The 25,708-nt window shown below is 38.6% G+C and overlaps 1 protein-coding gene and 1 long non-coding RNA gene across 2 annotated transcripts in view; one reads left to right on the top strand and one right to left on the bottom strand.

Moving 5' to 3' along the window:
* Positions 1-20,675, top strand: part of cacna1ha (calcium channel, voltage-dependent, T type, alpha 1H subunit a) — a 113,942-nt gene extending 93,267 nt beyond the window's left edge. Inside the window, exons 25-35 of the mRNA XM_055191472.2 lie at positions 53-266; positions 4,825-4,976; positions 5,053-5,162; positions 8,407-8,540; positions 8,617-8,687; positions 10,087-10,165; positions 10,664-10,785; positions 10,860-11,165; positions 17,115-17,283; positions 17,384-17,538; positions 17,626-20,675. Of these exons, the coding sequence (XP_055047447.2) occupies positions 53-266; positions 4,825-4,976; positions 5,053-5,162; positions 8,407-8,540; positions 8,617-8,687; positions 10,087-10,165; positions 10,664-10,785; positions 10,860-11,165; positions 17,115-17,283; positions 17,384-17,538; positions 17,626-18,609 (2,496 nt within the window). The 3' untranslated portion in view covers positions 18,610-20,675. The remainder of the gene's footprint in view (positions 1-52; positions 267-4,824; positions 4,977-5,052; positions 5,163-8,406; positions 8,541-8,616; positions 8,688-10,086; positions 10,166-10,663; positions 10,786-10,859; positions 11,166-17,114; positions 17,284-17,383; positions 17,539-17,625) is intronic.
* LOC129432873 (uncharacterized) lies at positions 177-25,686 on the bottom strand. The gene is made up of 3 exons (XR_008640316.2): positions 25,264-25,686; positions 25,089-25,146; positions 177-307 (listed from the first exon to the last, which is right to left on the bottom strand). It is a non-coding gene; the product is annotated as an uncharacterized lncRNA (long non-coding RNA).
* Positions 25,687-25,708: the final 22 nt, after the last annotated feature.

Below are 25,708 nucleotides of genomic sequence, written 5' to 3'. Positions count from 1 at the left end.
TATAAGAAAGAAATGACTATACATGATGGATACGTTCTCCTCTTTTCTGCAGCCTAAGCGCAATCACAACCCCTGGATGCTCCTCTACTTCATCTCCTTCCTGCTGATCGTCAGCTTCTTTGTGCTGAACATGTTTGTCGGGGTGGTGGTGGAGAACTTCCACAAGTGCAGACAGGATCAGGAGGAAGAGGAGGCACGGCTGCGCGAGGAGAAGAGGCAGAGGCTGCTGGAGAAAAAGCGCAGGAGTAAGGAGAAATGCGGGTCTGGTCGGTAGTCTATTTTTCTGAGCACTGCCTGCTTCCAAAGCCTGAGAGAGAGAAAGAGAAAGATCTGAAAAGACAGATGCAGTCAAAAGGCTGAGGAAATTTTGGTACCAGCCTTGAATTGTGATGGACTGCAAGCATGCTCCTGCATGAATCCCCGCACCACCAGGTGCTGCATGACAAACCGACAGGGCTCAGCATCATGTATGAAATAGTGTCATATTGTCAATGTTTAATAGGATAAGGTGAGTGAAGACAAAAATAGTAAGAACTGTTTTGTGAAGGTTAAACATAAATATGAAAAGTAATATAGTGTGCAAGAGAGCTTTTAGAAACCCATACGGCAGGTCAAGGTTAGGGCAGGTCGGTGGTCAGTCGCAGTGAATGCAGGGCTCTTGATTTGTTTTTGGCAGGCTGATCAAGTAAGGTTAGAAGATGAATTAGGGTTTTATCAGCCTGCCGTGCACAAATCTGAGCACCCTCCTGAAATATGGTTAAAGATATGCTGTAAAGTGAGGTGGTTGCACTGTGACACAAGATAAAAAGCATTCACGAGATGGATTGGGAACATGTGCACATATCATTTATATGAGGGTGCCGAATTGCCAGCTCAATCATGTGTGAAATTAGATAGCGCCGAGCAAAGTTACAACATATTATCCAGTCAAGAGATCAAAGGTGGATGGTAAAAATTTCCATTCACCCCTCTCCGGCTGTCTGTTTTAATCAGTTTGGCACACCGAGGGCACAATTAATGTTGTCGGGTTCACTTCTACACACATTAAAGGACTTTGAGGAGTCTAGCTAAACGAAAAACATAAGCACCACGTCTGCAGTGGCAAAGCTTCCTGATGTATGATTTTTAGCATAAACTCTGACAGTTTTATCTGTGTTTGTCATACTCAGCTTTTCTAGCCTCTACTGGAGTCTTGGGATTGATAGTGTATGTACAGTAGTATTGAATTCAAAGCAGTTGCGTTTCCCTCGAGTCCCTTAAAGGAGACATATCATGCTAAATCCACTTTCTTAGCTCTTAAATGCATTTTGTTGTATATTTGTAGTGTTTAGAAGTACATAAAAGTTGAAATTAGTCTCTTCAGATGCTTTGTTGATATCTTTATATTCTGTTTTGGTCATATTTTCCAACCTGTTCTGATTTTTCTATTATCTATTACGTTTTTTGAACAATTACGTCACAGTATTTGCGGCGGAACTGCCAAATAAGGACATCGACTCCCAGCCCAACACTTCGAGCAATTTGGCCTTTCTTTATTTCTCGCTGCGATATTGTAGTCCAAGCTCAAGGATGCAGAAGTACGAGAGTAAGTCAAAATGTTCGTTTGTTGAACCTGTGCCTGGTTGAGTTTTATTTTTCACGGAAATGTACCCACATCTGTGGGTAAAGTCATTTTTTTGTGCGCAAAGCTCTTCAAGGATAACTATTTCACCAACCTCCACCAGTATAAAGTAGGATTTGCCGATAGACTTCTTCTGATTGAGGGGTCAATCCCTTCTATCTTTGGAGACGACGAGCAGAGCTGTAAATAACTTAAAAAAAAGTAAAGTACACGGTGGTCATGGTTTAGCAGTGCTGTTTCTTAATCCGAAGGCTGCAGCCTGCGGATGTCGCATGTGGTCATCAAGCCTGGTTTAAGTTAACTGAGCATAACATTTGCAAGTCATGAGCATATTACAACAACTTATGATTAACTAAGAATAATAGTCAACTTTATATTCTGAAATAAGACCGCCTTGATGACGTATGCAGCCTAGAAATGCGACCTCCGGAGGCTGCAACCTTCGGATTGACAAACGGCAGTAACACACCATTGCAATACATCCATATGAAGATGTTGTTCTGCAGGTTCGTCGTCTTCATTTTCATCTTGCTCCGTTTCCGACTCTGGCTCGAACATGTAAGGCTGGATGGACAAGTCTTCCATTGTTGACATTTTGTGAATAACGAGTGAATAAAAAGTTTCTGTGCCGCCAGATAATCGTATCTCTGCTAAAAAACTACAAAAATGGCCGAACGGGGTGGAGTTTAACCGAGTGTCAACTCTGCAACCTGGAGAGGGGGCAGGGTATGAAGTGTCTCACTTGCATTTAAAAAGACAGCACCAAAATGAGTTGCTCTCAGATGCACATCAGAAAAGGGGTAAAAAAGGGGGCCTGTGGGGCTATAATAATGAGGAATTCAGACCCAAGCATTGCAGTTCTGCTTTATATAGACCACAAATAGATGATTTATATGTAAAAAGGACAGATTTAAAAGCATGATATGTCTGCTTTAATGCATTCATCATGGGTAGTTGCATAACGATTATTCGCAACTAATCGTTTGCAGAATAAAAGTTTTTGTGTGTGTACTGTGCATAATAATTATGTGTATATACATACATTTTATATATAATTTATATTATAATATATTATACTTAATATAAGCAGTAAAGATTTCCAGCCCAACTACAGCTTAAAACCTGCCCATTTAAAGAAAATACCATTGAGGAAGATAGGTGTTTGAACACCCTGCTGTTTTGCAAGTTCCCCCGCTTAGAAATCATGGAGGGGTTTGGAATTGTCATCTTGGGTGCATGAGAGACATGGTCTAAAAACAAATCCAGAAATCACAATGTATGATTTTTTAAGTATTTATTTGTATGATACAGCTGCAAATAAGTGAACACTTGTTTATCAGCTAGAATTATTACCCTCAAAGACCTGTTGGTCTGCCTTTAAAATGTCCACCTCCACTCCATTTATTACCCTAACATAAATGCACCTGTTTGAGGTTGTTAGCTGCATAAAGACACCTGTCCACCCCATACAATCAGTAAGAATCTAACTACTAACATGGCCAAGACCAAAGAGCTGTCCAAAGACACTAGAGACAAAATTTTACACCTCCACAAGGCTGGAAAGGGTTACGGGGAAATTGCCAAGCAGCTTGGTGAAAAAAGGTCCACTGTTGGAACAATCATTAGAAAATGGAAGAAACTAAACATGACTGTCAATCTCCCTCGGACTGGGGCTCCATGCAAGATCTCACCTCGTGGGGTCTCAATGATCCTAAGAAAGTTGAGAAATCAGCCCAGAACTACACGGGATGTGCTGGTCAATGACCTGAAAAGAGCTGGGACCACATTTTCCAAGGTTACTGTTGGTAATACACTAAGACGTCATGGTTTGAAATCATGCATGTCACGGAAGGTTTCCCTGCTTAAACCAGCACATGTCCAGGCCCGTCTTAAATTTGCCAATGACCATTTGGATGATACAGAGGAGTCATGGGAGAAAGTCATGTGGTCAGATGAGACCAAAATAGAACTTTTTGGTCATAATTCCACTAAACGTGTTTGGAGGAAGAATACCATCCCAAGAACACCATCCCTACTGTGAAGCATGGGGGTGGTAGCATCATGCTTTGGGGGTGTTTTTCTGCACATGGGACAGGGCGACTGCATTGTGATTTCTGGATTTTTTTAGATTATGTCTCTTACAGTGGACATGCACCTACGATGACAATTTCAGACCCCTCCGTGATTTCTAAGCGGGGGAACTTGCAAAATGGGTTCATGTGTGTTTATATACACATAATTATTATACACAGTACTCACACATATATGATGTAAACAAAAACTTTTATTCTGCAAACGATTAGTTGCGATTAATCGTTATGCAGACCTAGATGTGAGCACATCTTACAGAACAGTCATCATAGGACAAAGAGAAGGAAATTCAGTAAGACCAGAGAAAGAAACAAAGATTATGTACAACTGCAATGTATCCAAATATCATGCGAAAGGCCCACATAGAATTTCAAAAACTCTCATCATTCATTACATTTTTTACATTAAATTTGTGTACTAAATATTTTGCCTAATTTCTAATATCTCTCATTTGACTACGTCTAAGTCTGTTTTGCTGTATTCCACAGATTTTTCCATAAATTAGGGTTGATAATGTCAAAAACGATGCAGATTCTATCTGGGCCTGCCAATAATTCGTCATATTAGTCCTTCAGGATGGCCGTGAGTGTTGTATCTGCTAGGAGGAATTGATACATTTATCAGCTATGCTCTTCTTGCATGTTTGTCAGATATCCAGCAGCTCAGGCTTCTCTCTTGGCATGTGGTATTTACCAGTAAACATGCTTTGATGGCAGACTCAGAAAGATGGATTCAAACTAAAATCAATTTTATGGTTGCCGTCATGTCCGATATATATCACACACAATACAAGAAATCAATGAACAGTCACCTCTAAGCTCTCCTTGAGAAAAAACTCAATACAACCAGTGCTGCTCACAGATCTCCTGATCTCCAACACAGCCATGTGACTGCCATGTTTACAACGGCACATTTGCCAAAACAGCATGCACCATATCCACAGAGGCACAGTTGCTGCACGAGAGGCCCTTCAGTTTTATCACAATGATACCACGCGGTCCTCTCTGCAGCAGTCGTCCTCTCACATCCAATATCCTTTCCCTTTGAATCAGTGCTTAATCCACATTATCATTGCACTGACCCTGCCGTGCCATTTGTGTGATTTTCAACAGAGGCCCAACAGAGGCCGTACTATGCAGACTACTCTCCAGCCCGGCTTTACATCCACACACTGTGTACCAACCACTATCTGGACCTCTTCATCACGTGTATCATCGGCATTAATGTGGTCACTATGTCTATCGAACACTATAATCAGCCTCCAGTAAGTGTCTTCTTTTTTATCTGCCTTTCATTGAAGCATATACTGTAGGCTAAAACACTTTTTCTGTCTCCCGCAGTACCTGGACGAGGCATTGAAATACTGTAACTATGTCTTCACCATTGTCTTCATTATTGAGGCTTTACTCAAACTGGTGGCTTTTGGCTTTCGGAGATTTTTCAAAGACAGGTGTGCCTAATGTGATGTAGTTTGAGTTTAACAATGAATAAATGGACGTAACATTTAAGGTGAACAAGTTCCTTAAAGTAAATAACACGAAATGTAGAAATTGGTACAAATATTTAAAGAGCTCTGATGCAAAACCCTCTAAGTGCATCTCTCACATGTTTTCTTGTAAATTAGCTTTTTTATCGGCTCTTATGTTTAGGTTCAGTAATTTGACTTTAATGGCAAATAAAGGGCTATTAGTCATTAATTATTTTCAAAAATGTCATAAGTCGTACGGGTACATTTGTAGCAATAGCCAACAATACATTACTGTATATGGGTCAAAATTATCTTTTTTTGCAAAAATCATTAGGAAATTAAAGGTGCAGTGTGTAATTTTTAGAAGGATCTCTTGACAGAAATGCAAAATAATATACAAAACCCCTATATTATCAGGGATGTATAATGACCTTTCATAATGAACTGTTATGTGTTTTTTACCTTAGAACGAGACCTTTTTATCTACATACATGGAAGTCGGCAGTTTGTTCCGCCATGTTTTTACAGAAGCTCTTAATGGAAAAAATGTTTTTACTAAATTGTCTCTGGCAATGACATGTTTGTCTGGTGGCGGCTACCGTAGCTTCTCTATGTGTTTCAAAAGCGAGGGGTTAGCAGTGGGCTAAGCCGGTTGTTGCCTTTTCGCAACCTCACCACTAGATGCCCCTAAAATTTACACACTGCACCTTTAAAGGAACAGTATGTAGGATTGTGGCCAAAACTGGCATTGCAATTACAAAACTTGTGGCTAAAACTGGTACTGCAATCACACAACTGGTGGCCAATACACAAAATCAGTTGAGGGCTGCAACTCCACTTTTTAAATGACAATATCCTGGCCGGACCACTGTTGTTGTCAGTGATATAAGTATTTGAAATGAAAATTATTACTTAATGTCTAGTGACATATCAGGGCCATTTTATGATTAATTGATATAAATTCCTTGCATACTGTTCCTTTAAGTAAAGATCATGTTCCCATGAAGATATTTAGTGAATTTGCTACCGTAAATATATAAAAAAATTATTTAGCATTATTAATATGTGTTGTAAAGGACTTTATCTAGACAACTTTAATAGCGATTTTCTTAATATTTAGATTTTTGTGCACCCTCAGATTCCAGATTTCCAACCATACCATACATCAGTGAAAATATTTTTTATTAAGCATTTTTTTAGATGATGTGGTTCACATATCGTGTATAAAACGCACTTTCCTCTTTCCCCCCAACATGCTTGGGCGGTTGCGCTCCGGTAGCATGTGCCATTGCTTAGCAGCATTGAGCCGCACTCCCCATAGATTCAGTAATGTGTCTCCACGCAATGTTTTTTACATTTGTGTTAAACTTGACATTTCATTCATTCACTGTATCCCTGTACAGCTATGATCATCTGTTCCTCCATTTTGAGTTAGAAAGATCCAATGTTCACATGCCACAGTGTTGATACGTAAAGCTTGAAGCTAATAGGTTGGCTCTTGTCACATGACCTGCGGTGCGGACGTGGAATTCTGAAAAGTTTAAATATTTTCAACTCATTGCGACACAGATGTGCATGTAAAAAAAGAGTGCGTCACACCGCGTGCATGTCGCTCTCTATTTGAGCGTGCTTGACTGGTTTTGTGGTTTTGGGATACAAATGTCATTTTGGTCACAAATTTGAGTCTTTTGCTGCAAATCCCTCTTGGTACATGCAAAAATATCTATTTATAAAAAAGTCTCTAGTTACTCTCTTCACTGTCCTTTCTGAATAAAGGTAAACAGCTCAAAAATTCGGTCAATATCCAAATGGATTTAGTAAACCTCACAAGCTCCTTACTTGTATCTTTTATTCTCTTTATTTTAATTAGTGTTGTCAAGCAGTTAACTGAATGCATGTTCAGATGACATTGAGAGGAAATATGCTCTGCAATCTCACGATCAATTAATTTCTTATTAAAGCTTTTCATTCTAATCCCAATTCTCACACTAAAGTAGCTTATAGTCTGTAAGCAGTCGCTCACCCCTAGTCACCTTGTCCTGTATCTCTGAATGTTTGTGAAGTGGATAAACGAGTCTCTGCCTGATCCAACCTTTCTTTAATTACTCTGAGTTAGGGATGTCAAATTAGGCAATTTCCCATATTCCATGATCATTTAAATTAACAATTTATGTGGTCATCGGCACTCACACATTTTTTTTATTCACGAAACATTTTGTACTTTTATCTCTCAGATAATAATGCACAATTTTTTTGCTAGCATGCAAAATAGCAACACTAATCCCTCATGCAACTCTGCTTTTACCTCATACTGTAGCACTCACACATTGCTTCTCAGATATGTCTAATAATATGCAGTATTTTGCTGTGAAATAAAGCGCAAGATTAACCCTCTCAAGTAAAATAAAGACAATTTGTGTCATCCATCAAGTATAATATCATTTTAAGATGATATGCACTCTGCACTGTTTATTAGTTTAATGCAAACCAGCAAATAAAGATGTAATAAATCAAAGCATGGCTGTTACTCAAAACAACCTTTGTCGAAAATGAGATGATGATCTTTGCATGCACTTAGAGGGTTTTGCATCGAAAGACAGTCAAATTTGTTTAATACCAATGAAATGATTAAAGTGACATTTTGTAATGATAAGGCATTTTAATTACTGACTAATAACCTTTTCATTGCCAATAAAGTGGAATTACTGAACCTAAACATAAGAGCCTGATAAAAAAGTGTTTTGAATCTGGGCAAGGATGAGCATTACAGAGTTGAAAAGGTGTATTATATAACTGCAAAAGCCATTGTAATACAACACCCAATCAAGCATTTAAATATTCAAATGAATTTTTATGTACACTTTCACACAGTAACTTCACATTGTAAAACACCGTGGTAATAAAAGATGACAGTGTGATTAAATCGTGTTTTAATACATGGTGCCTTGTGTTATGCATGGGAAACTAGATGAATCATTTGTTTCAGTTAAATGAAACACAGTAAATTAAAAAGAGTCACGACCCCCCCGTTTATCATTATTTGCAGATTAGCATATGTTCAGGTGCAATCAACCGTATGTTGATATATTTGCAATATGCTCATAAACCTGTTTATGGTTTGTTTGCTCAGCTTGTCTAATGCTAAGACACACAGTAGCTAAAAGGGATGGTTATTGCCGGGTGTTGTGTTTTAACTGTACAATTCAATGTTGTAATATGCTGGCAGATGGAACCAGCTGGATCTAGCCATAGTCCTGCTCTCTATCATGGGCATCACGCTGGAAGAGATCAAGATGAATGCAGCACTGCCCATCAACCCCACCATTATCCGCATTATGAGGGTGCTGAGAATAGCCAGAGGTATTTCTATTGCAAATAGCCAGAAATGTGTTTGTTTTTTGTGTTGAGATCATCACTTTACTGCTTTTGCCTACAGTACTGAAGCTTCTGAAGATGGCCACAGGCATGAGAGCACTGCTAGATACAGTGATGCAGGCTCTACCCCAGGTAACCGAGTGTGCATTATACATATATTTAAATATACATACTATGGGCCCTATTTTAACAAGCACAGTGCAATGTCTAAATGGGCGTGTCCGAATCCACTTTTGCTAATTTAACGACGGGAAAAATGTTTTGTGCACCGAGCGCATGGTCGAAAAGGGTTGGTCCTATTTTTTTAATGATTAATGGGAGTATTTTGGGTGTAACGTGCAATAAACCAATGAGAGTCTCAGCTCTCATCCCCTTTAAAAGCCAGTTGCGCTGGCGCTATGTCTAATCCCTTTTTAGATGATGGACTTTGTAAACTGAAAAACTAAGTGGAGAAAGAAGATCCCCAGTTTAAGATTATTGTTAAATAATTGTGTTGTTTTCACTTGTATTGAAATTGTTATATTTTCATTAAAACCTTTAAAACCCGTTTTCTTTTAGTCATGGAAATAAAAAAGCAGGCTTTTAATTGCTTTAAATGTATGGCTATCCAATATCATCAAAAAATAATTAACAAGTATGTAAGAAAAGGTTTGTACTCTAAAAATACTTTATGTGTAACAAACAGGAGATAAAGAATTTACAAACGGCTCTCCGCACGTTTCAGCACTTGGACAGCATCACAAGTTTTTTTATTTAAGCATTACTTAAAAATGTTTCTCATCTCACCATATCCACAGGTACAGTGTCATCATATACAATAAATCCGTAAGGTAGCATTTAAAAACATTTAAAAATAGATGCATTTGTTTAAAGCATTTACTTACCAGGCTACAGGTGAAGCAGCTCTTTGCGCCTTCTAACATCTCATAATTAGTCCTCATTTATGTCCAAGAGACTCAATAATAATCTTTTACATTCAATCCTTTAATCTTTCATATTTAAAAGCGTTTTTGTGCTGCTGCGCATTCATGTGTGTGATAAACAAACCCACGTTGTCGTCCCGTTTATAGGCGCATATTACTAACACGCTCTTTAAATAACAAAAAAGATATTGACTTTAGACTTTAGAGCAGGTTTTTTTTGGTCAATGGCATAGTCTGTTTTAGTTGCCTCAAAATAGCAACGCGCCAACAATGCGCCTGAACACACCTCGTTTTCAGACCAAAACGCCCATGGGCGCAAAAGGGGGCGCAAATGCATTTGCTATTTAAACAACGCAGCGCTAAACGTGAAAATTATACTTGCGCAGGGTCGAAACTAGCAAAAGACACTTGCGTCGCGCATTGCGCTGCATTGTGCCGGGTGTAAGATAGAGCCCTATATGTTTGTGGATATACAGCACAATATACGTCTGATTGTTTACATCTATGGGGGAGGACAGGGGAAAAAGTTAAAAAGAAAGTGACGCAGCGCTACTTTCCATGATTGATTGTTTAGTAACATAATGTGATAATGTGCTTGCTTTCTTTAGGTGGGAAATCTGGGTTTGCTGTTCATGCTCCTCTTCTTCATTTATGCAGCGCTTGGCGTGGAGCTTTTTGGGAAACTAGGTCAGCGCTGCAATCCTGCACACTGTTCATGCAGAGCTCACCATTTCACAGTTATAGCGGCTTTGCTCTTCACTTAGCTGCCATTTTCGTTTTTAGGTCAGAAACGTTGGTCTCCAAAGGCATGTTTCTCAGTTTTAGTGCTCTCCTCAGACTACCGTACTGTCATAATGGGAGAATAGCCTAAATTAGCTTTGTTGATCTTTGGATCTTGCCTCTGCAGTGTCAGTTGTTTTGGCAAATTGTCCAGAGGCTCAAAAAGATGTTTCAAAGCTACTTGTCTCTGACAGGATTATGCTTTCTCTTAAAGGGCAAGCCCTTTGATTATTTTCATTAGCCTTCAACTTTAAAATGAGTGCTTATTATTGTGTCAGTTAATGGCTCATTTGCCCTTTTAATGGTGATATGAGATGCTCTCGCAACACATTATGTGACAAATTAGGAGCGTAGCTACTTTTTGTGTTTAGGAAGTCTTGTCTAATCATTGATATTTATATCTAGAATGCAATGAAGAGAACCCATGTGAAGGACTAAGTCGACATGCAACGTTTGAGAACTTTGGAATGGCTTTTTTAACATTATTCAGAGTGTCGACAGGGGACAACTGGAATGGCATAATGAAGGTACTGCAATGCTGATTTCTCCTTTGGTCCGGTTGGATCTTTCTTGGTTACTAACATATATTGTGTATGTGTAGGACACGCTGCGGGAGTGCACTTCAGAAGAGAAGCACTGCCTCAGCTACCTGCCCCTGGTCTCCCCCATCTACTTTGTTACTTTTGTGCTAATTGCTCAGTTTGTGCTGGTTAATGTTGTGGTGGCCGTTCTGATGAAACACCTGGAGGAGAGCAACAAGGAAGCTAAAGAAGATGCAGAAATGGATGCCGAGATCGAGATGGAGATTGAAATGGCTCGGCGTCTCAGCAACGTCTCTGCGGGGAGCTCATCGGGGCCTGAGGGCAAAGCAACTTATGTAGGGCCACGTCCAGATTCACCTGGGCAGGTATACCAACCAACATTGAAATTGACATTAATAGCACACTTCGTATGCTTCATGGAAACCTAAATTAACTGGTTTGATTATGGTAAAACATTTTTGCATCTGATTACATCAAAACAAATGTCTTTTTTTAAGGGTTGGATCATGTAAAATAAGAGCAAAGAAGCTGATTTACATATAATTTAATAAGAATAATCACAATTTCCAGTACAATGATTTAGTTGATAGATTTTACAACGATTTTTTTACAGCGACATTAGCTGCATTTCCATTACCTTGTAAGTTGAGCAATTGACATTGCCAATTGAAAATATGGCCAATAAAAGCACAACAATTTCGCAAAAACTCCCATATATCGCAAAAATAGTTTTTACGTTCGCATGAGGGGGGTTTTCAGGCAATTCGGTAAAGGGGTATTTTGGAGAACTGCATGTAAATTATTATTTGAAGATGATGCGGTATGTAGGGCTGTCACAATGATTAAATAATCATCTCATCGCAATTGTATGACCTCATCGCGATGATTTCAGATCACCACAATGATTGCCCATCTCTCTAAAAAACACCTAATGCTGCAAAACTTTGATAAGCAGTATGAACTGCCAGATAAAACATACATTTCCAAAACATTATTTCATGAATAAGAAATGAGAGTTAAATGTCAAAGCAATAAAACAGACCATTAATCGTTACAATTTTCACAATTTCTTTGGCAATTAACCGTAAGCCAAATTTCATAATAGTGAAAAAACCTCCCAGAAACACCTTAACACGTGTCTGCTCCCAAGTATAAGAGGCTTTTCTTGCCAGTAAAGTTTGGATAACACTCCTTCATCTTTTTTGATTTAATATAATGTACTCTCACCTCCAAGAAACACCTATACGTTGCTGATTCTAAGTATAAGGGCCGAGGCTTTGCTTGGCATTAATGTTTGGATAATACTCTTACATCTTCGGTTAAAAATAATGGCTAGTGCGGTGGATGTGATATTAGTCAACTTACCAACATCAGTCGACATGATGTTTGTAAGGGCATATCGCGAGATGAAAAACTATGTTTCAGTCGCATTCATTGTTTAATTAAAACGCCATCATTTCACAATAATCTTTTGTCGACATTTAGAAAATAACCCTAAAGTTTTGCGCAAATCTGGAAACGCAGCTAGGGCCCTATCTTGCACCCAGCGCAATTGACTTTGTCAGTGACGCATGTATCATTTCGTATTTTGCACCGGCGCACAGCGGGTTTTCCCTCCACAGACGCACGTCGGCAAACTAGGGAATGAACTTGCGCTCCCTGGGCGGTTCAGCGCAAAAAAGGAGGCGTGCTCCGGCGCAAACCATCTCTTATGCTATTTTGCAGTTTCAAAAAACAATTGCGCTACTAACCAAAAAAAACTAGTCTAAAGTCAGTGGCGCGTTGCGCGTGGTTCATTATGCTATTTTAAGGGCGCATGCTTGACCATAATGTATAGCGTGCACAACGCGCATCTAATCTACACAGATGCAACAGATATTTTTGCAAATCTTAAATTGTTATAATAAAAAATATAAGATAAGGGAAATCATTAAATCATAAATTGTTACAATAAAAATATTAACACATGAGATAAGGGAAATCATTGTGGTGAGCATTGTGGTAATAGTTTTTATTTATTTTGTGTGGCAGCGTTAAACAATTATCATGCAAATAACGATTAAAATATTTTCATAAGTTTGTTGTGTGGCTGTATTACGTTTATTTTATTAAATAATAATTAAAATGTTTTCATAAGAAACCTTAATGTATATGAACTTGATTTGTAAGTGTACTTTGGGGTTGGACCATGCTTGCGTTTCCTGTGTCCGATTTCAAAGCCCCCAAACCCTTTCAGCGGTGAGGGTGGACGCAGCGATGTTCTCCTGTGTGCCCTGCGTGCCCGATTTATGCTGGCAAGCTTGGGATCCCCCCGTCTCCTGACATCATTGTAGTGCTTGGCGCAGCTGATGAGACAATTGCGGCTATTTCCTCTCACGCCTGTTTAACCGACGCTGATTTGGGCGGGTTTCTCCCATCCCCATACAAAACAACTTCTATGTCTTTGACTGCTCTTACAAGAACGTCGGTCTCCTCGGTTGTGAACCGCTCCTGGCGTGCGCCTGGTAAATCCGTCATAATAATAGCAACCCGCCATGGAATTTGCGCCCTTGCGTTTAAAGGGAATGTTGGATAGCGTTCTGATTGGTTTATTTGACGTTACGCCCAAACCACACCTATGAATAATGAACCTACTTCAGACCAACCCCTTATTGATTTGCGCCCGGCGCAATACTTCTTTCTCCCGCCGGGAAAATAGCAACAGCGCCCAAGATCCGCCCACAAAGTCACATGCGCTTTGCGCTTCGCACTTGCGTTTCAGATCGTTAAAATAGGGCCCCTAGTGTTTTTTCCTCTAATAAAAACACAACAATAAAATAAAAATCTATTATTGCTTTTATTATTTATTAAAATTATTATTGCTTCTGGTTTGTATATGAAGTGCGTCTGATATGTTTTCTTGTAAATGAGCATTTTTATCAGACTCTTAAAGCTCCTATAACACATGCAGTTTCTGCGTATCTGATGTTAATCTGGAGTAGTATTACATCCTAGCCTGGCTAACACCAGACCAGAATGAGACGTGGTCTGGGAACCCTATGCTCATTTTCTCGTATTTGAGGTGTGGTTTACGAATGCCCAAAGCCGTTTATTGGGCGCTAAGAATGTCTATCAAATGCGTCTGTACGTAGCTTATAGCCAATCGTTTCAATTATACCAAATGATGTATGTAGAGTGAAATAAATCGTAAACGTAAACAACTTTTATCGGTACGTGTGCACACAGCTGAAAGCTATGCAACTAAACCGGTAGCTGTATATTGATATTGAAAAGCAACACAACCACAGTACAGGCATGATGACAATATGATATTAATAAATACCACTTACCATTTATAACTTAAAGGGATACTTCACCGATTTAGCATTCAGCTTTGTATCTGTAGAAACCCGGCAGTATTACTGAATGACCATGTTTCCCTCCCTCATTTCCCCCTGAGAGGAGAGATATCTGCATTTTGGTTCTGCAAAAAAGTCCTCCGATGATGTAATATGACGATTTTTGCATCATCGGAGGACTTTTTTGCAGAACCAAAATGCAGATATCTCTCCTCTCAGGGGGAAATGATGGAGGGAAACATGGTCATTCAGTAATACTGCCGGGTTTCTACAGATACAAAGCTGAATGCTAAATCGGTGAAGTATCCCTTTAATTATACTTCGTTGACGACGATGCCTAGCAGGTTGGTCCTATAAAACTCTGTGGCTATCATGTCTTGCCATATACAAACATCCTTCTTGGATATGAAATTTTTTACGCTAAAAGTTGCTCTTTTTTTTAAATAAACTTGCGTTCAAAACTACTTAAGACACTATCTAAGGCTGCATCGAAAAGTAACTTTGCGTCTGCTGCCATGTTGGGTAATCAAAACTGCTTCGGTGTGTCATATAGACATCATCATCATCTTGCTGCCCCCTCCCCGTTCTGTGACTGGTTCCCTATTTCAGGGGCAAAATTGGTCCATAGTTTCCATGCTAGACTTGCAGCATGAATAAATTTGCGCACAAGGCAGCATGAGGAAACCCCTAATTACATCCTTTATATCTCAGAAGGGTCTTTAGTTTTATCAAATTTATAAAAGACAGATCAGCTCTAGCGATTCTTTCCAAAAACGCGCGGAAACATTCGGAAGGAGGAGTCACAAGCTGCGGGAGGAGCGAGTCACGAGCCAAGCAACACTATATAACACTGTTTAACTTATGATTTACTACATGTTTGTGTCGTTAACATTATATGAACACAGAAATCTTACTTACCGCATGCAATTTATGACCCGGTTGGGACTTTTCAACAAAATCCAACGTTAAACAAACACACACGCAAAACTTTTAGTGTCCTTGGTTCTCGCTCTCCCGCTACTTAACGTGTGGGCGTGCTTTTCCGGCAGAAGTGCCCATAAAAATAAATGATACATAAGGTTCAGCCATGATACGTAAGATGTACCCGTGTTCGAAAAAAACTTTCCAAAACTTGTACAACCCTGGCGAAGTGCATTCGGCACAGAAATACTCTGTAACATGTCTAACTGCTTTTCTGACACTTCGCCTATGTGTAGCAAAAGGAAACCAACTCTTAAACTGTGTTAATAAGTCAAAATCCATGAAATACCGTTGAGCCCCTCCCCCTTAATGGATTCTGCCAACAGACTGGTATTTCTGAATGGCCTGAGGCCAGGATTAAGCAGATTTGAAGTGAAAGTTTTTGATGAACCTATAATACATGCCGAGAGCATTCAGTTAATTTCATTATCTCATTTTTGACGGAGGTGGTGGATTTTGCATCTAAGCTCCTCATATTTTAACTCACAGTACAACGTACAAAAGCCTTTTTTGTTACATCCACAACACATAAACAACACGTGTATAAACTGATTTCTTTTTATGTCTGGACTCTCGTCAGGATTTCAGAAAATTTTAAACAAATTGATATAGTGATACTGTAAAGTTCTGTGATTATTGTCTATAAGGAGCAGCATGAGTTGGCTGTAGGGAACAGAATTGTGTTTGTTTTATTGGTTGCTGATTTTTAACAATACCAAGAAGATTTGTTCAGGGGATGCAGACAGCAGCAATATGTGTGGCTCTGAGGGGAAGCCAGGAACATTTGTTACCCCTCGTGGGCTGCTATAGCAAAGAGTCTATTTGCTTTGTCAGCTGCAGCGAGCCGGTGAATGAATTTAGCTAGGTTGGCTCTAGGTGTTTATGGGTTTGTGAGTTTATGTGTGAAATAGGGATTTCAATTTATGCAATTTCCCATATTCGATGTTTGTTTAAATTAGTGATCAATCAATCGAATAATCATTAACTGTGATAGGGCAATATAGCCAATGACATAAAAGTGTGTTTAAAAACATCAGCTTCCTTAAGCAAATTAAAATATTTAATTTTGTTTAAATAACATGCTAGTGGGATTGTAAAATGAGTCAATGTAGTTGGTGTTTTGATGAAATCATCAATTTAAACTAATCTCGTAATGAAATATAATGACTAAGGGACGCAATGTATACTCCGCCTCACATGGGCACTCTGCAACAGTCGCATGAAAGTCCATGTGTCCGTAACATGTCAAAATAAAAGCTTGATTATGTTATTTGTGTTATTTTCTAGTTGTTTACCTCGCTTTCCGAGTCGTTGATACAACACCGTTTGTTGTAATTATATCCAATACGAAGGGCACTTTTCCATCGTCACCTCAGCTTAGACCTGCGGCGTACTTTCAGCAAAGATGCTTATATTGTGGAGTTGTTAACCTTCCATTAGAAAACACGCAGCGCCTCAGCCGGTCAATAATGATCAATGATATATGTTGCAGGCGTTTAAAGTGTTACAACAGTCAGTTACAGTCTACATTTTACGGAATTTAAGGAATTTAAGATTACATTTTGATCTGTTCATTAAAAACGGCTTCTGGTCTCCTTCCCTGTGTATAGCTTGCTATGCTAATCTTGCAGGCTTCTTTGAAGAGGGTCTTTGCTTTTAGTATCCAAATCGTATTTTCTTTATCGGATCCTGTCAGATCCACTGCGGATGCCATTTCGTTGCGTTTACAGCCAGTCTCGTCTCGCATGACGTTAAAAAGCATAACTGTGATCATGGCTAGTGTAACTTCTGCGCGCTCGCTTCAATTTTTTCTCCAGCTGGATGTGTCTTGCGCAGGCGCCCCACACACGTGCATGATCTTGCTCTATTCGACAATCGTTAAGTTTTATTGATTTAATTCTTATCGACAATTAATCGAAGATCGATTCATTGTTAACATTCCTAATGTGAAGGCATAAAAAAAGATAAGCTGAGGCATACATATCTCTTTCACAGGATGAGGAGGTGCAGAGAACTCAGGACAATTTGCTCTCTCCACGGAAAATGTCGGTGTCAAGGATGCATTCTCTGCCCAATGACAGCTATATGTTTCGCCCTGTGAGACCGGCCAGTGCTCCGTATCCACTGGAAGAGGTGGAACCGAGTCAGGGGTACCTTGAATTAGGTACTTAAGACTTGTTTTTTTTTTTCAGTATGAGATAATGACTTTGTGTAAAAAAAAAACTATGTAATTCATGGAACGTGTAAACACTCCTTTGCTATAGGCTCCATCACCTCGATTCACTCCCAGCCATGTGAAGGCTGTTCCTTGCTCCAGGTCCCTGGTGTTTCTCCTCATTCCCAAATATACTGCCTCCCCAAAATCCCCCCTCCCAAGCCCTCTCCAACCCATAGCATAGACAGGACTCTACGAAGACAGGTATATTCTAGCATGATTTGAAGAAATGAGATCCACTAACTGCAAGCTATTCTGATATGTTATACTTCTGTATGTTTATTCTTTTAGGAGGCGATCAAAAATGACTCAATCGATGCTCAAGGTTCAGACTCCAAAGACAATCTTCACAGACAAGCAGGGAAGACTACGGGAAGCTTCAAGCTGCACGTTCCACGGATCTCTTGCGCCAACAACTCCCAGGGATCACCTTTGCTAGCGCCCAGCGTCCACACCTTCCAGCAACCCCATAGCCAGCACAACATCCAGTCTCGACCTCCGAGTCAGGCCAGCAGCAGCAGCAGAAGCACCAGCCCCAGTGGCTCCATGTTTGACTCAGCTGATCTGGCGGACGATGAGGTCTGCAACATCAACAGTACAGCAAGACTGCGGACAGGGGTCCAGACAGAAGCACGCAGTCACTCTCTGTCTCCCTACACCACCTCAGGGATGCTGCTGCTTCCAATCCCGGTGAAGAACTGCAGCAGTGCTGCCAACTTAGCCGAGTTGAGCATTAAAGACCCAAAGAAGTGTTTCAGCGTGGACACTGAGGGTTTTCTGGAAAAACCCTACGGAACGGACGACCATCGCAGGCACTCAATTGAGATTTGCCCTTCAGTAGACAATGAGGCATTCGGTCAAGACCTCGGTGAGAAGAGGCACGCTCCAGTCCGTGGACAGTCATTGCACATTCCCAGGAAGAAAAAGATGAGTCCTCCTTGTATCTCCATAGAGCCGCCATTTGAAATGGAGGCCCCTGCCTCTCTCACGTCCATGAAAAAGCTGACGGTGAGCAGCATGTTACTGCGGAGGAGGACGCCGTCGTATGACCTGGCCCTGCAGCGGGACTCTCTGGATTTGCCGGAGAACCAGCTGTCTACCCAGCCGCTCATCAAAGTAGAGCGGCACCCCTCTCACTGTGCCGAGTATCTGTCCCTACCGCACCCCACCACAAAGAGCGGTCTGGCGGGCATTTTGTGTGAAAGCACACAGCCACCTCCCTTCGACAGCAGATTTGAAGAATCCACAGACTTCAGCTCTGTAAACATTAAGTGACATCAACTGAGGAATTTGGGTGGCTTTAGCTAACTTTTACTGTCTGCACACTAGTTGAACAGGGGACTTTGACCTCTTTCTGTAGCCAAAGTTTTCCTTTTTCATTTTCAAATGTTATATCATCATGAAAGCCAGCCGATCCTAGTGGGCACAGCTTTTGATCTGACTGGTGATCGGGCGAGGTGTTGAACATGGGATATGCAATTTCAGGTTTCCAAATGGAACTCTGGTTCTTACTTTAATCCCAGTGCTCAATCACATTGATTTGAGTTCAGGATGTGTAGTGTTATGTACCATCTGTATAATATTTGTTGGTCTTTCCTCTCTTTGTCATGAGCATTGCTTATGTTTTATGTAAAAACAGAGTATACAGATTTAAAAAGACTATATAATAAGAGCTGTACATGGTATGTACTTTACTGACTCGTAATGTGTAAATAGAGATCATATTGTATTAGTGAAGAAACGAGCTCTATTCATATGCACATATTTTTTATAGAGATATATAATGTTTTTGCACATATCAATTTGAATCGTCCTCTGTCGTCTTGTGAATGTACTTTTTTTTTAATCGAATAGCTGTGGGATCAATTATAGTCTGTTTAGGCCTACTGATATTGAGATGATTTTTATTTTTCTATTGGGAGGAGGGCTGTGTCGTATTATATACATCCAATGAGAACCAAACTACAAATGATCTGTAGCCTGAGTGCAATACGCTATAAATGTTTCTGTAAGTTTACCCAGTTAGGTTGCTCACTTTACTTATAGCCAGTAACGTGCATCTCACATACATACACAACCCTTTATCATACCCAGGTTCATCTCAACATGTATATTAAGATTTCCACTACACTTTACATTGTAACCTGATTTATGACCACATGTTTGCATGTAAAGGACAAACTAATTCAATTGTAAATGTGACCTTGTTCTGTTTCTTCAAAAGTTTTTATTGTCAAAGGAGAAGACTACGAGAGTTGATTTCTGCAGATGTCTGATCTATTTTTTGATCTGTTTAGCCTTGAAATGGCACTTTTAGATTTGTGCCTGCAACAATGAGTGAGACAACACTTTGATAAAAGAAACACAAAGAAATGTTTCTTTTTTTTAAGATTGTATCAACATAATTATGTATAGTTAAACTATGCCATTGGCCTAGTTTTGCAGGTAAATTATACCTGAAAATCCTGTGCGACACAATTTAAAACAATTTACAGTGTCATCAATGCATCACCTCAGTTTCAGATTTATAATAGTTGATGCAGCGTTTGTCCTGTGATCATTTACTATTTTCCTCAAAATCTGGATTTCCTCAAAAGATGAAGAGGGAAACCTAGTTGCATGTTCTTGAAAGGGTTAGAAATACGAACCAGGATGTTTTTGAAGTTTTAATATTTCGATTTTCAGATTTTTTCTATTTGTAGACTTATCCAATTGCACTGGGATGATTACAAGGTATTCCTCTTTGTAGAAGTAAACCCACTTATTGTTGTCTAATGCAATATTTTATGAATTTATGTTGAGATGAGTGCAAGAAATTTAGGAAAGTTCATGAAAGATTAAAGTATGTACTCTAGCTGACAACATAATATCAATTTAATATTGGACTTTAAAACTAATGTGTGCAGTGTTTCATATATCATAAGGTAATTGCAAGAGGACTGATGGGATTTTTTTTTTAATTGCTAATGAGTAAATGATAGAGCTGTATGGACAGAGTAGTGCTCACTTTGAGCATGTGATTATTCTTAGCTGTTTTTGAATATAAGCTTTTGCCATCAAACAGCCTAATATCCTTAACCCTTCAATAAATAATCAAAGCATTTTCCTCAAGCTTTCATGATGACGGTAATTTCTCTGTCTTTTTTGTCTTCTGTTAGAATTTGTCTGCAATAAGTTTGATTGTTTTTGTTTGATATGACTTGGTTAATAAATCAAAGGTGTTCGAAAAGCTATAGGACTGTATTTCTACCTTTAATTCTGTAATGATCACAACTAATCTGAGAGATTATATCTACAGATAAATCTTTTTATTGCAAAATAAAAATAATTTGTGTCATTTATTTCCTAGTTTATTTAAACATTAAAAATCTGTTCTATTTTAACTGTCAGATAAAATGTGTTCATCTAGCTGGGTTTTCACAGGCTGGGTGTGCATTTAAAGTTATTGTTTGTGATTAACTGTGTTTTACTGTGAAAATGTACCTTTAATATCTTTGTGTGAAAATATAACTTCGATATCTTTAATATTGACTGAGTAAAACCACCTCAAAAATTGAAATCAAAATTTGACTTTCCTAATCTAATTATTAGTTTAGGGGTGGTTTCTTGGACAGGGATTAGTTTAAACCAGGATTAGCCCTTTTAGGAAATATAACTAGTTTTAACAAATATTCAAACATTACTTGTGTGCATTTTGGGGCAAAACAAAGGGCACTGATGTATTTTAAGATATGTCAGTTTAAGTTGTTTTCAGTTTGGACAGCTCTTACATTTATTTTAGTCTAGGACTAGTCTAATCCCTGTCCGAGAAACCGCCCATATAAGACTTTAACCTGGATTTCACAGTCAGGCACATTTGTCTTGTTTCTATAACGAAAGACATACTGGCATATATTGAAAGTGTGAGGTCAGAATGACCTTGAAATAGTTGAATGTCTTTCTTAAATGTAATATGAGCACATATAGGATCACAGTTACAGCAGGATTGCTGACAAACTCCCACATTTCACCTGTATGTGGATTTGAACTGCCGGGTTCTCAGCCATAGCCCAAGTATTTAAATAACATTGCTACCACCCACATGAAAAAATACTGTAGTATACTTTAATATTACTACAGTGAACTGTACTATATTTCTACCTCTTAAAAAATTGTAATTACTACACAACAAAAATATGATACTTTGATATTTACTATGGTAAAATTCAAAAACACTAAAGTGGCATGTTTAGTAAAGTATTTTTTTAATGGACACCCTTAACATATTATTATAAATAAACTACTATTATGCAAGTATATCACTATCAACATTTCAATCTAGTAACACTTCTGTTTTTATATCTAACGTCATTCTTAAATGATTAGTCCATGTTCTTAAAAAAATGTAGATAATTTACTCACCACCATGTCATCCAAAATGTCTTTTTTTGTTCAGTTGAGAAGAAATTATGTTTTTTGAGAAAAACATTACAGGACTTTAATAGACCCCAACACGTAACAGTTTTGATGCAGTTTAAAATTGCAGTTTCAACAGAGTTTCAAAGGAATAAATGATCCAAAACGAGGCATAAGGGTCTTATCTAGCGAAACGATTGTCATTTTTCACAAGAAAAAAAATGTACTCTTAAACCACAACTTCTCGTTTTCCTCCGGTCCTGTGATGCGCCAGCGCGACCTCACGTAATACGTCATCACGTCAAGAGGTCACAGATGACGAATGCAAAACTACGCCCCAGTGTTTACAAGTGTATGTGGAATGATACTGATTAATGTCTTTGTATCAGTTTATTGTTTAAAATGGTCCGCAAATGTGCGGTTCATATATGTAACACGTCGCGTCACAGGACCGGAGATAGATGAGAAGTTGTGGTTTAAAAGTGCATATTTTTATTTTTCTTGTTAAAAATGACAATCGTTTCACTAGATAAGACCCTTATGCCTCGTTTGGGATTGTTTAGAGTCCTTTGAAACTCTGTTGAAACTAGGGATGTCAAAATATGCAATTTCCCATATTCGATGATCATTTAAATTAACGATCAATCAATCGAATAATCGTTAACGGTAATAGTGCAATAAGCCATTACAGCAGTGACATATAGCCAATGACATAAAAGTGTGGGTAAAAATGCCAGCTTCCTCACCGAATTAAAAGTTTTTATTTTGTCTAAATAACATGCTAGTGGGATTGTAAAATGAGTCAATGAAGTTGGTGTTTTGATAAAAATCATCAATTGAATCTCGTAATGAAATATAATGACTAATAGACACAGTAAACTCCGCCTCATAACGGGCACTCCGCACAGTCGGATGAAAGTCTGTGCGTCCATGTCAAAATAAAAGTTTCATTATCATCAAGTGTTATTTTTCTAGTTGTTCACCTTGCTTTCTGAGTCGTTGATACACCGCTTGTTGTAATTATATCCAAGAAGCACACAAAGGGCACTTTTCCCGTCGTCACCTTTAGACCTGCGGCGTACTTTCAGCAAAGATGCTTTTATTATGAAGATTTCAACCTTCCATTAGAAAATTCGTTTAGCATGTAGCGCCTCAGCCAGTAATGATGATGATCAATGATATATGTTGTGGGCGTTCAGAGTGTAACGACAGTCAGTTAGTTTACATTTAACAGTTTATTGCCAGAATGTAAGTTTTACATTTTAATCTGTTTATTAAAAACGGCTTCTGGTCTCCTTCCCTGTGTAAAGCAGCGTTAGCAGCGTTGCTATGCTAATCTTGCAGGCTTCCCTGAAGAGGGTCTTTCAGTATCCTAACTGTGTTTAGATTTTCGGCATCGGAACCTCTCAGATCCACTGCGGATGCCATTTCGTTGCGTTAGCAGCCAGTCTCATCTCGAATGAGGTTATAAAGCCCAAGTGAGTGTTTGGCATCAAGCATCGTTGTGATCATGGCTAGTTTAACTTCTTCGCGCTTGTTTAATTTTTTCATCAGCTGTGTATGTGCTTTGCGCAGGCGCCGGACACACGTGCTTGCTTTGTCGACAATCGTTAATTTTTATCGATTTAATTCTTATCGACAATTAATCGAAGATCGATTAATTGTTAACATCCCTAGTTGAAACTGCAATTTTAAACTGAATTAATACTGTTACGTTTTGGGGTCCATTAAAGTCCATTAAAATGAGAAAAATCCTGGAATGTCCTCCTCAAAAAACACAATTTCTTCTCGACTGAACAGAGAAAGACATCAACACCTTGGACGACATTGTGGTGAGTAAATTATCTGGATTTTTTTTTAAGAAAATGGACTAATCCTTTAAGGCTATAAAGCAGTAATTCTCAAAGTGTGGTCCGCGGACCACTGGTGGTCCGCCAAACCCCCCCAGTGGTCCGCCAAAAGATGACCTAAACTAGGCAAGTGTTTATACCAGGGGTTCTCAAAGTCCGAACTGCGGTCCGGACCCGCGTCCACTTCATATTACAAGTGCATTAATTTCTATGTGATTGCTAAATGTGTGCATTTGCTACTTTAAGAGTATTCCTGGTACGAAAATAAAACGAGTTATTTAAAAATTTCCTGTGTGACGCTGGAGCCATCACACCCAGATATTATGCATAGCTACTTCATGCACTACGGCTTTTGATCAGTAAGTCCATATCAATCTGAAACCACTGTTGGTTTGAGTCGTTTAAAACATGCATTTGAAAAAGCAACACTCGTCAAACATAATCACTATACATATTCTTTATTATCATGAAAATACCTGAAAAGGTTTGAAGAATAGCAATATAAATATATCCTTAAGACATTTCCTCGAGCTGCGTGTGTCTGGTTCTTCGTTTGCAGCGCATATTAAGTTTCTGCCCGAGAGCGCCCCCTGGCTTATGGATGTAGGGTCATTTCACCGTAATTCATTGAGACATTGAGAAGCATAGTAAGCATTATTTCTTGTGTTTATGTTATTATTTTTAGTTTAAATACAAAATACACTTATGTTTTTCCCAAACTATTTGTGTTGATTTGTTATATAAACAAATTATTTACATAAAGTTTTTCCGGACCTATGTAAATGATGAGAATTCAGATTTGGACCTTTGAATGTAAACTTTGAGAACCCCTGGTTTATACAATTATCACTTATTTAAGTAGATTTTTAATGCACTTGCGAAACTGTGATATCAGTTCTTGCCTTTCTGTTTTAATAACATAAAAATGGATCAGTTTGCTAAACCAAAGAGGAGTCAAAATAAAAGATCAAGCATCAACTGAAAGCAGCTAAAATGCACAGATCCACAGATCTATTAGTTTTGTAATGTACTAGTTTTTGTTCATGTGTAAAATCCCTGTAATTTCAGTGATTTTGGACATTAAGGGGGACATTTTTTTCCAGTATTTTATTGTTACCATAGTTACAATCATAGACTTCATATACCCACCACTTCAGTTTTAGTATGTTTAATTGCATTTTTTTCTACACATGTGCAGTTGTTCATATTAAGCTGCAACTCATTTCACATTTACTTTTTCAAATGAAATAAAATTCATATAATAATTTCTGAACATAGCATTGCATTTGTTTTTAAAAAATTAGTTTTTGACTTGAAACAGTTGCATATTAAACTTAAACTTAGCTTATCCTTCCTATTTTGTTGTTTTTTGGGGGAGTGTTAGGGTGAGATTCTGTTAGGTGGTCCTCAGAAAAAAATTGGAAGATAAAGTGGTCCTTGGGCTGAAAAAGTTTGAGAAACACTGCTATAAAGTCATCCAAAAATAAACACTTCTTCCTCTTCACTCACCCTCAAAAGACTTCAAAGTAATATTCCGAAACCATACGATAGCATGTGTGACATATCCCTGAAATAATATAAAAAATGACAGTTTTATTAGCAGAAATTGACATTTTGGCGGCAACAATAAACGTGATATAACGTTAGGCTAATTAAGGCTGAGGGGGTGGTATTCAGTACTTACCGTGCTAATTATAGCATATAGGAAATATAAATAATACGCAAATAAAACTCAATAATACGCTCTGAATTTTTTTAGAGATGTTTCAGAAAGATGTGTCGCCGTAATATTTAATTTGAATTTCAGGCTTCTGACAAGACAAACGCAGAGGCCGTTTCTCAATCCGAAGGCTGCTGCCTGCGCAGGTCACATTTGCAGGCTGCATACGTCATCAAGCCTGGTTTATTTAAGTTAACTGAGCATTGCATTTGCATTCGCCTCTTCATGTGCATATTACAACAATTTACGATTAACTAAGAATAATAGTCAACTGTATATTTGTTAATATTCTGAAATAAGACTTCGGATTGGAAAAACTGCCAGAGAGCTGTCAGCAGCGCATTATAACACTGGAGTTTAGCGCCATCTGCTGGATAGAGGTGAACATATACACGAAGGAACTAACGTT

Source organism: Misgurnus anguillicaudatus, chromosome 19 (assembly GCF_027580225.2).
Source record: "Misgurnus anguillicaudatus chromosome 19, ASM2758022v2, whole genome shotgun sequence".
NCBI lineage: Eukaryota > Metazoa > Chordata > Actinopteri > Cypriniformes > Cobitidae > Misgurnus > Misgurnus anguillicaudatus.
Note: the sequence above shows the minus strand (reverse complement) of the source record. Positions and strands in the feature narration are given on the sequence as shown.